Raw genomic sequence first — 12,815 nt, 5'->3', positions numbered from 1 at the left:
GAGAGCCCCCAAACCCCTCAAATCCAGCCTGGAGAGCATCAAAACCCCTCAAATCCAGCCTGGAGAGCCCCAAACCTCTCAATTCCAGCCTGGAGAGTCCCCAAACCCCTCAATTCCAGCCTGAAGAACACCCAACCCCTCAATTTCAGCCTGGAGAGCCCCAAAACCCCTCAATTCCAGCCTGGAAAAACTCTCTCTTTGAGACACTCAAGCTCTACAGACTTCCCATCAGTTAAAAATAGATGTATTCCCAGAAAATAATCAACCCTGGACCCACAGCAAAGCTGGCATCTTCCAGGGACTCCAAGAAGTCACTGAGGACTTGAGGAAAAGCTTGAGGGGGGGAAAAAAGGAGCAGGAAAAGGGGGAGGTTTACAGCAAACAGCTGCAGCTCCTTTAAAAACCAGTGAGCTCCCCACAGGAGCCGGGAGGGGATTCCTAGATGTCAGCAGGCAGGGAAAGGCACCACCTGTTTCCCAAGGTTCCAGCACGGCCACTAATAGATCCCTACTGGAGGCACAGCGGGGGCTTTGTGGAAAAGGCAAATCCCCCTCCTGCTGGATCCCAGGGGGATTCCTGGATCCCGTTTTTCCATCGTGTCCTCCCAGGATCTCACCCCGCGTGACGTTGTAGGGAAAGGGGCTGATCCACGTGGGAAACGGGGACAAAACAACCCCCAGGAACGTCCCTGTTTGGATGCATCCACCAAGAGGTGGTCCCAGAGCGGGTAAACAGGAATTTGGGTGCAAAATGACACGATCAGGATGGGGGTTTCTCTTCTGTTGCCATGTCAGGCCTTAATGCTTCACCCTGAGCTGGATCCACACTGGATAAAACGTTCCCTGCAAGGGTCCTGTTCCCAGCTTTGACATGACACATCACCTCAGGCCACACTGAGGTGCCAACAGTCCAAAGGGAAATGCAAAGGAGTTAAAACCTTCCCAGTGGCCACCCTGGAGATCAGCCAGAGCACTTCTCTTGCAAACCAAAAAGTAGCCAAAAAAAAAAAAAAGGGGATAAATCCCTTCCAGCACCGATCCCAGAGCAGCTTCTCCCAGACCTGCACGTGCCAGGGATGGAGCAGGATGACAGGAGCCCCCAGTTACTGCTGAACCAGCAATTCCAGAGTCTTCTTTTGGGAAACCTTTGTGATCCTCATCCAACACATCACCTTTGGGATAATATTCTGTCTGAGAAGCCATTTTACCACATTTGCTACACTCAGCAGCTGATAAAAGGGAACGTTTTCTGCAGCAATCTAGGTTGACACCGGTTCTCCCTGATTTCCTGAAATCCACCCCAAACCACTTGTCTTACAAAGAGGAGATCCTGGGAAACTCTCACCAGACGCCCCCAGCTTGGAGCAGGGAAAGTGCTTTAAACTCACATCATGGAATTTTGGAGAGACAACCCCCACAAGCCCTCTAAGGGAGGCACAGCCAGGCTCTCACAGCTGGAGACCCCAGAATCCCAGAATGGTGTGGGTTGGAAGGGACCTTAAAGATCATCTCCTTCCACTCCCTCAACAGCAGCAAGGTTTTGTTCTGGAGGCTGGAGAAGTCAGAGCACAGCCTGGATACTCCTCCTCCTGCCAGGAAAATCCCTCAAATCTGCACTGAAATTCCTTTTTCCTACAGCTTTAGAGCACTCTCTGACACAGGAGCACCCGCCCTCCATCCTCCACCTCAGTTCTCGTCCAACCCATCTCACAGCTGCTCCCCAACCCTCCCTCTGCCCCTGCCCTGCCCTGAAGGGTTTTCCTGGTATATTCACAGATTCCCCATTCCTGGAAGTACCCAAGGCCAGGCTGGAGCAACCTGGGCTAGTGGAAGGTGTCCCTGCCCATGGCAGGGGATGGAAGATGATTTTAAGGTCCCTTCCAACCCAAACCAGTCTAGGATTCTGTGACGACCCCAGCGTGGCTCTCCAGTGTCACCGGAATATGCCCCTTTGGCACTGCAATCCCGGCCTCCAGGAGCCACTGGGAGCCAAGTCCTGCATTATAGGATAAGGCTGATGCCTTTACGTAGCCCGTTCCCTCACTCCTGCTGCTTAATGATGTCTAATTCCATCTCCATCCCAGCCCCTGCCACGTGAACACACCCGCCATCCCAACCCCATCCGCAGCGGGACCACGCAGGGAACACCTGGAAAAGCAGCCAGGGAAGGATCCCGGACAAATATAGGTCTCCAAGGAGTATCTTTAGATTAGCAGGCGGCTCTGCCCCCAGCGAGACCCCGGGATTTACCTAAATAGCTCCTTCAGCACAAGCCTGGCGTTGGCAGCTATTTTAAGCCAGCACCCTGCCCTACTTCCTAAGGAACAGCCTCCCTTCTCCTGCCTGTGCAGTCAGAGCAGCCCCCAAACCTTTCCCCTCCACTCTGACACCTTTTATTAAATAAAACCCACCACCCTGGCCCGGTATCTAATTAATCCAGGCTCGTTCTTTGCTACGAGGCCCCATCAAGCCACCGACACGGCCTCGAACAGGGAAAACGGGATTAACCTTTCCCAGCCTGGTATCCAGAAAAATAATATCCAGCGGAGGGGAATCCAGAGGAACACGACCTTCCCTCTTCTCCAGGGCAGACCTGGAGCAGCTGGTGTTATTCCCAGAGGAAATGGATAAAATCTCAGCCCAATCCACGTGCCCTGGCACCTTATCGCTGTTTTCTAACAGGGTTTTGTGCCCAAGGCTGGTGTTGGGTTTGGCATTTCTGTTAATTAGCACGTTAATTAGCACATTTATTAGCACAGCAGAGCATCCCTGTACAGGATGCAGAGAACCTGGCAGCTTCAGCCCAAAAAGAGGCACTTCTGGCTCTGTTTGGGGCAGCCAAGGGCTGCAGGAAAACACTGGAGGGGAATAGTTTGTGCCATCCCAAGACCTCTGCAGAGCATTTCCCTTTGGATTCATTTCTTGGATGAAATGCCACATGATCCAGCAAAATCAGCCCCAAATCTGCAACACCCAGGCTTGGCACAGCCACTTCTCCCCAGCTCATCCCACGTACAGGTAACAAAACATCTTTCCTGTTCATATAACAATATCAGAATTATTTCGTATTTTGGGGGCATTTCAAGACCCGCCCCCCCCAAAATCAGATTCCCAAGTAATTCAGTGGGATCCTACAGGGTTCCTGCTTTAAGGACTGTCTCTCCCAGGGCCTCCTTGAGCTCTGTCCAGCCAAGTTGCTGCATTATGACACAACTTGCTTTTTAGGGATCCCCCCACAGCATCTTGACCCTGGTGGCATTCACACTTTTCCTGTGGCATCCCAAGGTCTGGGCATGTGCACCTTGGCCTTTACTCCATTTTTAGCCATTTCCACAGCTCCTTTTCCCCCCAAATATTCCTTAGCAGCCATAAAACATCAAACACTAAACGAGCCAAGCCAACTAGAGCCTTACAGAGCACAACCAGCAACAATAATGATGGTATCACGTTTTTCCTTTCCAAAACCCACAACTTCCTTTATATTTAAGATTTCTTCTAACCCTTCCCTCGCTTCGCACGCAATTAAAAAGCTCCTTTGACTTTGACACCAATGTTATAAAAAATCCCTACACTTCCCAACCTGGGGAAAATCCAACGCCCGACCACCCTACTGCGTTCCCAGAGTTGCAGTTTATATTAAAAACAAGAAAAGTCGCACATCTTCCATCAACCAAAAGCGTCTTCAGGCAGCGAGATGAACCAGAGGAACCTCCAAACCCTCCACACTTGGCAGCAGCGTGAGGGGGAAACTCCCCAGAGCTCTCTGGAGACGGCAGCGATTGATCCGACGCCGGGTTTTGGCTCCCCAGAGGCACCGGGAGCCTCGCGGAACAAATCCCGTGGGATTGGACTCCCTGCCTCCGGCAGCATCTCTGCCACGCTCCAAAGGCACATGGAGAGAAGGGAGCAGCTCGTGGGGTGTGATTTCACCCAGAAAGGGGCAGGTGGCGGGAGGTTTCCGTGGGGTGTGCACGATCCCAGTGTCCTGACGCTCCCAGGAACCTTGGCTAGGGGTGGGAGGGATCATAGACAACATGGAATCAGGAATGGTTTGGGTTGGAAGGGACCCTAAATTATCCAGCCCATCCCCGTGCCGTGGGCAGGGACACCTTCCACTAGCTCAGGTTGCTCCAACCTGGCCTTGGACACTTCCAGGGATGGGGCAGCCACAGCTTCCCCGGGCAACCTGTGCCAGGGCCTCCCCACCCTCAGAGCCAAGAATTCCTTCCCCATATCCCATCTAACCCTCTCTCTGGTAGTGGGAAGCCATTCCCCCTTGGCCTGTCACTTCAGGCCCTTGTCCAAAAAAAAAATCCAAACTAGACCTGCAGAAAGGTGCCCAAAAGTCCTTCAGAAACGACAGCAAAGCACAAACTTGGAAAATCCACTTGTTTCCAGGACACCTTTGGCTCCAGCACCGGTCTCAGCTTTACACCACAATTCCTTGGTTTCACCCCACCTCAGAAAAGCGGGAATTCCTTCAGAAATCACAGCGCAGGCACCAAGGAACAGGATGGGAATTAGGGATGTGTCTGACTTCCAACACACACACACAACAGCTGCCAAAACCAGGGCACTGGATCCCGGCTGCTCCCGGCTCCCCAACGGCACCGTGTGTGTTCACGAGACACAAAATAACAACACGAATATCAGGAAAAATTCCAGCAGATTATTTGCTCTGGATCAGCCTGGTGTCTAAATCCCAACATCCTGGGTTTTTAAAGGATTTGTCATGGATGCAACTGCACAGAGAGAGAGAGAGCTGGGTCACCTTCCGGCACGGTCAGGGGGAAGGATCCTCACGGACACAGCTCTGCTTCCCAGAGGATGTCACTCACACCTTGCAGGTGTGATCTGCTGGAGGGGGAACCCTCCAAACGCACGAAAAATGGAGCAAAACGCAACAAAAACTGCAAGAAAATCCCTGCAGGTTTGTTTGGAAGGGGCACGGAGAGGGAAAACACCCACCCTGCAGTGCTGAGCTCCAGCACCTGCCCTGAATAATGTGGATTTCAGATGTGGGATCCACCAGTTAATTCTGGCGATCCAACAGTTAATTCAGGCCTAACTTTGGGATAATACAGACAACCAGACCCCCTGATCCCTCAGATTTCCAGCAGAACTACCCCAAGTGCTCTCCAGAGAGCACCAAGTTCGGACATTAATGGTCTCTGTTACCACCAGCCACCAGTTTCCTGCTAGAACTGGGCTACTAAAGAGCAGTTCTGGCCCCAAAATTCCAGATTTTAATAAAAAAGCAACTCCTGGCACACCCCAAAATTCCCTGTTTTAAAAGAAGCAATTCCTGACCTACCCCGAAATTCGAGATTTTAATAAAAACCAATCCCTGTGGCGCCTCAAAATTAGAGATTTTAAAGAAGCAGCTCCTGACCTACCCCAAAATTCAAGATTTTAAATAAGGAAGTTCTCCCCAGTACAACTTTAAGCCTAAAACTGGAAATGCTGCATTTCCCCTGCCTAAAAACTTAATTACAGTTAACGCTTCTGCAGGGCCCTGGAGATGTAAATATATAGGTTAAACATAGTTAAAATTCCACATCCTACTTAATTGCAGGCATTTTCCACGGAACAAAACGAGCTTTTATCTTCAGCTTTTTAATTATTAATAACCACGAACAACGTCACCACCTCCAAACAATAAAATCCCGGCCCTCGGAAGGAGATATTCCGATTTTCCCTCCCCATCTGGAAAATTATCCTTGGGGAGGGGGGGGGGATAATATGGGAAGTTCACGTGGATTTTGGAGTGCTGGAGCACAGAGCGAGCAGGCCGTGAGCCTCCACCCTGCTTGGATATGGATTAATGGCCACAATTAGCGGGATCATATGGATCCTGGAGGGGGTGGGGGGGGGCTGTTGCCAAGCAGGCAGGATCCCTGCCAGGGATTCCCGGGATCTGGAAGCCCCGGCAGGCAGGGAGAGCGCATGGATACGGCCGACTCAGCTGAATCATAATGGCTGCATTGACATTACCTTTCCCGAACAAGGCCAACCTAAACACAGGCAGCTGCCTGGGATTTAGCAGGAGATTTACGGGCAGCACCGGCCACTCCGGAGACCTACAAACCACCACACACACACCACCCCCCCCCAGGACCCCTCCCCAAATCCAGGAGTGCTCTGGCATTATTCCCACTGAAAAATAAAAACCCAAAACCAAACCCCTGGGAGCTTCACTCCCCCCACCACCACCACCCCCAACCAGGGCCCGAGGGGCCTCCATGCTCCGGCTGCCACCCGGATCCCCTTTCCCTGGGTTTGAGGTTATTAACATTAAACATGTGATCGGCCACATGACAGGCTAAAAAGGAAAAAAAAAAAAAAAAATGGAAAGAAATCGCCTGGATGCATCCAGAGGGGAAGGGAGGGATGGCAGCAGCGTGGTGGGGACACCTCCATGGCCGTGGATTACAACCGTCCCTGGGAAATCTGCTGCTTCCAGCAGCCTGGAATGACCGAAGCCGTGGAGGGGGGGAGGTTTAATAACGGGGTGATTGTGTAACTTGGAGCCTCTCGGCAAAAGTTAAGGCATCCAGTGGATGTTCCCGGGGACATGGATGGCACCGGATCAATTAGGGCAGCGAAATGTGCATCCCCCCCAGCCTCCTCCTCCTCCGCCTCCTCCTCCCGATCCAGGAGTTTCTCCCATAACGTATTTCTCTCCTCGTTAACTGCTTCGGTGTCTTCTGCTCTTTCCAAAATAGTACCTACTATAACGGGGCCGGAGAGGGGGCCAGCTGGCACCGCCCGCGGGGCATCCGAGCAGGGAGCGGGGATTTGGGGGAGGAAAGACACCGGGAGCCGGCGGGATGAGCACAGGGTGGGCTCTGCACCCCCCCATCCCACCCCGAGCATCCCAGTCGGGGGGGGCTCGGACCTCGTGGGTGTGATGGACTGCACCCTCCCCGGGATGGGGATCCCCCCCTCAAACAGGGATGTCCCCCGATGTCACCTTCCCGCCTTGTCACCTGTGCCCACAGGGCTGGGGGTCCACAGGACCCCCCCCTTTCCTCGCACTGCAGCAGAGAAAGGAGGGAGGGGGGGCGCATCCTCTTGGACAGGGGGGGCCAAAAATGCCTCCCCCCAGCACAAGTGCCCCCCATAGAACAGAGATGCCCCCCCAAAACCAGAGAGACCCCCCCCGGCTCCCCTGCGGAGAGGATACAACAGGGGGTGTCCCCCCAGCCTGACCCCCCCACTCAGGGCTCTCCCTTAAGGGGTCTGACCCGCCAGAACGACCCCCCCGCTGCTCCAAGTATCCCCCCTCCCTCTGGGCTCCCCCAGCCTGGGGGTCCCCCCCAAGCCAGGCATCCCCTCCACCTCTTCCAGGCTCCCTCAGCCTGGGGGTGCCCCCTCCCCAGGATCCCCCCACTCAGGACTGTCCCAGTTTGGGGACGACCCCCCCCCCCCCCAAAAAAAAACGGGCTCCTCCTGACTCAGGGCTCCCACACAAGGGGGGGGTGACCCACCAGAACACCCCTTCCCCACCACTCCAGGCATCTCCCCCCTCTCTCTGGGTGCCCCCAACCTGGGGGTGCCCCCCTCCAAACCAGGCTTCTCCCCCCCCCCCCCCAAAACCAGGCAGCCCCCCCTTTTCTCAGGGCTCCCCCAGCCTGGGGACCTCCCCTCCAAACCAGGCATAGCCCCCCCGCTTTCTCCGGGTTCCCCCAACCTCGGGGGGCTCCCCAAATTACGCTCCCCCCCATCTCTCTCAATCCAGGGGGGAAAGGGGGGTGTCTCTCCCAGCCTGGGGGATCTCCCCCAACTGGGGGACCCTCCCCAAACCACGCTCCCCCTTCCCTTCTCGAGGTTCCCCCAACCTGGCCATAACCCCCACCCCCCCCAAAACCATCCCATCCTCCCAAATCCACGCTGCCCACCCTTTCCCCACACTCCCCCAGCTTGAGCGAGGAAGGGGGGGGGGGGGTCTCCCCCAACCTGGCGACCCCCCCCTTCCTTCCAAACCAGACACCCCCTTCCCAACCACGCATACCCCCACCCCTTTTCCCCGGGCTCCCCCAGCCCGGGGACGCCCCCCCCTCCCAAACCACACTCCCCTTTTTTTCCCTAGGGGGGGTTTCCCCAGCCTGAAGCCCCCCCCCATCCGGATCCCACCTCCCCCCCGCGCAGGCAGGGGGCGCCCTGGCCGCCCCCCCCATCCCCTCCCTTCCTCCCCTCACCCTTGACGATGCGCTCGGTGGTCGGCAGCTTGTTGTGGCCGCGCCCGGACATGGTGGCGGTGGCACCGCTCCCTCCTCCTCCTCCTCCTCCTCCTCCTCTTCCTCCTCCCCACCGCCGTGCCCCCTCACCGCTCCCCTCGCACGGGGGGCCGCGGGGGGTGCTCCCGGCGGCGGCTCCGCGGCGCTGCGATCCCGCCCCCGCCGCCGCCGCCGCGGCCGCCGCCACCACCACCACACCGCCCTCCGCCCTCTGCCCCCCTCCTCCTCCTCCTCCTCCTCCTCCTCCTCCTCGCCTTCCCCTCGCAGCCCGCCCAGCGCAGGCGCCGCGCCCGCCCCGCCCCGCCCGCCATCTTGGAGGGGAAGGGGGTGGTTGCTAAGCAACGGAGGGGGGGCGACATGGCGGCGTCGGAGGTGACAGTCCCGGAATCACCCCCCGGGTTTGGGTGGGAAGGGGCTGTGAAATCGTCTCGTAAAAAAAAATTATCTAGTAAAAATAATAATAATAATAATAATAAAGTATCTAGTAAATGGAAAAAAAAAATTATCTAGTAAAATTACCTGTAAAATTATCTAGTAAAAAAAAAATTAAAAGAGTTATCTAGTAAACTGGGGAAAAAATTATCTAGTAAAATTATCTGTAGAATTATCTGGTAAAAAAAATTGGAAAAAAATTATCTAGTAAATTGAAAAAAATTATCTAGTAAAATAATAATAATAATAATAATAATAAAGTATCTAGTAAATGGGAAAAAAAATTACCTAGTAAAATTACCTGTAAAATTACCTAGTAAAAAAAAAAAATTAAAAGAGTTATCTAGTAAATTGGGAAAAAAATTATCTAGTAAAATTATCTGTAAAATTATCTGGTAAAAAAAAAATTGGAAAAAATTATCTAGTAAATTGAAAAAAATTATCTAGTAAAAAAATAATAATAATAATAAAAAAGTATCTAGTAAATGGGAAAAAAAATTACCTAGTAAAATTACCTGTAAAATTATCTAGTAAAAAAAAGAAATTTAAAAGAGTTATCTAGTAAATTGGGAAAAAAAATTATCTAGTAAAATTATCTGTAGAATTATCCGGTAAAAAAAAATTGGAAAAAATTATCTAGTAAATTGAAAAAAATTATCTAGTAAAAAAATAATAATAATAATAAAAAAGTATCTAGTAAATGGGAAAAAAAATTACCTAGTAAAATTACCTGTAAAATTATCTAGTAAAAAAAAGAAATTTAAAAGAGTTATCTAGTAAATTGGGAAAAAAATTATCTAGTAAAATTATCTGTAGAATTATCTGGTAAAAAAAAAAATTGGAAAAAATTATCTAGTAAATTGAAAAAAAATTATCTAGTAAAATTACTGGTAAAATTATTTAGTAAAAAAAATTAAAAGAGTTATCTAGTAAATTGGGAAAAAAATTATCTCGTAAAATTATCTGTAAAATTAGTAAAAAATTTTTTTAAATTATCTAGTAAATTGAAAATAAATTACCTAGTAATTTACCTAGTAATTTATTAATTACCTAGTAATTACCTGTAAAATTATCTGGTAAAAAAAAAAAAAAAGTAAAAGAATTATCTAGTAAATTGGAAAAAATTATCTAGTAAAATTACTTGTAAAATTATCTAGTAAAAAATTTAAAAGAGTTATCTGGTAAATTGAAAAAAAAATTATCTAGTAAAATCATCTGGTAAAAAAATTTGAAAAAATTATCTAGTAAATTGAAAAAAAATTATCTAGTAAAATTATCTGTAAAACTGTCTAGTAAAAAAAATTTTTTTAAATCATCTAGTAAATTTTAAAAAAAAATCTAGTAAAATTACCTGTAAAATTATCTAGTAAAAAAAATTTAAAAGAATAATAAATTTTTTAAAAAATTATCTAGTAAAATTATCTGGAAAATTATCTATTGCCCTTCCAATGGCAGCGGCGCTTGGGCTCCAGTCACCAACCAAGCCCTCTGTGGACTGCAGGAGGGCAGGGTTAGATGGGATAAAGGGAAGGAATTCTTCCCTGTGAGGGTGGTGAGGCCCTGGAATGGATTTCCCAGAGGATGCCCCATCTCTGGGAGCATCCGAGGCCAGGTTGGAAGAGGCTTGGAGCAACCCGGGCTAGTGGAAAGTGTCCCTGCCCGTGGCAGGGGGTGGCACTGGATGATCTTTCTGATCCCTTCCGCCCCAAACCTTCCCAGGATTCCATTATCCCAGCCAGCAGGCCCTGCTGAGGCAGCTGAAGTTTCAGGCATTCACCAAAACATGAGGATTTCACAGCAAAAAAAAAAGCCCATCCAAAGCCCCCCAACACTCCCTAAGCACTGGAAGTGCTGAGAGGGAGTGGGAGCAAGTCAGATGCACACCAAGCCCTCCCTTCCTTAATATAACATTATTTATTTTTTTTATAAAGCACCCCAGAATTTCTAGATTTATTTACTTTAGCTGCAGCGGGTTTCCTAAAAATCGCGTTCACTGCTTGGAGCTGGCAGCTTGGGGGGAACTGTATATAAAAAAAGAGAGAAAAAAGGGAAGGGGAAAAGCAAAGTTTGCTGCTGTTTTTTTTTTTTTTCCCCCCTAATGGAGGGTGGGGAATCAAGGACACGAACGCTGCTTGGAATCTGTCTCCCTCGTGTGAGCTGGAGAGGAATCCAGCATCCCATACCTCCTCCTCCTCCCAGCCAAACCACTGCTTGGAAATACGCTTAAAATAAATTAGAAAAAAAATATATATATAATTAAAAAAAGGGGATTTTGGAGTCGTAAAGGCCGTGCCACGCGGCCAGGCCGGGGGTTGTCAGTGCCATCTTCTGTCAGCTGCACTGCACTGCACGAGCCATGGAAATCCAGCTGGAAAACCAGGATTGCATCACCCAGCCTGGCTCAAACCCTTCCCCTTGGAAAAATCCTGAGCCAGCAGCGCTCCCACCCCTTCACCCCCTCCTCCAGCTCTGCCCACAGGGAGGTGTCGCTGCTTGGGACCCTCCGTCATTACAGAATATATTTTATTTATGGAATTTTACAAATATCTGTACAGTTCACGTGACATTTAAGTTACGCTCTTTGTTTCAACGCGTTCTCTCCCACAACACCTGAGTTATTGAAATACTGAGATGGAACTGGAGCTTCCAACTGGACACGGGAAGGGAAACACGGATGAAAATCCATAACGAGCTCGATTTGGGTGGGGTTTTTTTCCCTCCTCATCCTCCTGCCTGCCCCATCCCTTCCCTGCTGGCAGGTTCCAGCCTGTCCAGCTGGGAATGGGAAGAGGGGGAGCCTCTAAATTTTTGGGTTGCAGATTTCTCAAAAAAAACCCCAACCAGGGTAAAACTGGAAACGAGAAGACGACGGATTCACGATTCCCACCTTGTGCCGAGGGGCTGCACCAGCTCCCAGGAATCCCAGCATCGCTCCTGCCGCTTCCCAGCTCTAGGGGACCTCCCAGGCACAGCCCTCGGGGGACAAACACCCCGATTCCCCCCCCTTTCCTCCTCCACTTTTCCATCGGTGCCCCATGGAAACCCTCCAGCCACCTGGTGTTTTTCCAAACGCTCCCTCGGGAGAGAGGAGAGGGCACGTGTGCCAGTCCAAGGACTCAGATTTTCCACATCGAGTCGCTCGGCCGGGCCTGCAGCTCTCTCAAGCAGGGAAAAGGAGTTTCCAGTGGCACTTTCCTCCTGGATTAGCAGCACAGGGGAATGAGTGTGAGGTGCTGCACAGGTGACCGAGCCAGGGCAGGCCCGGCTGCTCTGTCCCACAGGGAGAAGTGACTTAAGGTGACAATCCACAAAACAAGACACCACACGAGATAAAGGAAGGAATCTCTCCTTGAAGGAATCACCCGAGGACCACGTGGCACCTCTGGGTGGAGGGTGCTCCCAAAAAGGCTCCCTGCTCCTTGACAAGTTCATATTTAGGTTTTGGGGTGCAGGACAAAGCCAACAGCCTTGTGGTGCTGAGGGGACTAAGCCCAGCCTAGGAAAGCCACTGAGAGCAGAGGTGATGATCCATAAGGATACTGGAAATGTCAGAGTCCAGGGACTCGGTGACAACGGTCAGGAGTTTAGGAAGAACAGCATCCAGCTGGGAACTAAGGGAATTCAGGGACCACAGCCATCCAACCAGGGTACAACGCTGCTGGAGGTGCTGAGCCTGTGCCAGGGGCTGAGGAAAAATCCCTGGCACACCCTTGGCTTTGCTTTCCGCAGGGTGGGGAGGGAAGGTGTGGGATCCTCGGCTCCAGGACCACACCGAGGTGGCAGGATTGTCACACACACCCCCTACACAGCCAGGGAGGGAGGGAAGACACTCCCTGACAAGCACAAACACTTCCCAAAGCACCCGCACCGCTCCTCCATCCCAATCCAAGGGAAGCTCCCTGAATCCACTCCTGCTTATCCACACAGCCACGAGCTCACACCAGGTACAGGACGAGGTTTAGGGGGGGGAAAGGGGGTGCGAGGGGACCTCAAGCAACAGGGGTGGGGTGGGCAAGATTATCAATATGATAACTAGTAATTCACGTAGTGAATCTGGGGAAAGCCAGCCCCGGGGGCAGAGCTGGGAAGTGCCTGGAACACCCTTCTCTGGCTACTCCCTAAGGCTGGAAAAACGCAACCTAAA

At 51.1% G+C, this 12,815-nt stretch overlaps 1 protein-coding gene across 6 annotated transcripts in view; it reads right to left on the bottom strand.

Moving 5' to 3' along the window:
- PPP3CC (protein phosphatase 3 catalytic subunit gamma) overlaps positions 1 to 8,389 on the bottom strand; it is a 34,496-nt gene extending 26,107 nt beyond the window's left edge. For 3 of the 6 annotated variants that reach the window (XM_051811857.1, XM_051811859.1, XM_051811856.1), the window contains exon 1: positions 8,201 to 8,385. In XM_051811857.1, coding sequence (XP_051667817.1) covers positions 8,201 to 8,252 — 52 coding nt within the window. In that variant the 5' untranslated portion in view covers positions 8,253 to 8,385. Of the gene's footprint in view, positions 1 to 8,200 lie in introns of all 6 variants that reach the window. The other 3 variants (XM_051811858.1, XM_051811860.1, XM_051811862.1) reach the window with 2 other exon arrangements.
- Positions 8,390 to 12,815: the final 4,426 nt, after the last annotated feature.

This window comes from Manacus candei, unplaced genomic scaffold (genome assembly GCF_025592945.1).
Source record: "Manacus candei isolate 608988 ecotype Guabito, Panama unplaced genomic scaffold, ASM2559294v1 h1tg000084l, whole genome shotgun sequence".
Lineage (NCBI taxonomy): Eukaryota > Metazoa > Chordata > Aves > Passeriformes > Pipridae > Manacus > Manacus candei.
This window is presented reverse-complemented; position numbering and strand designations above follow the sequence as displayed.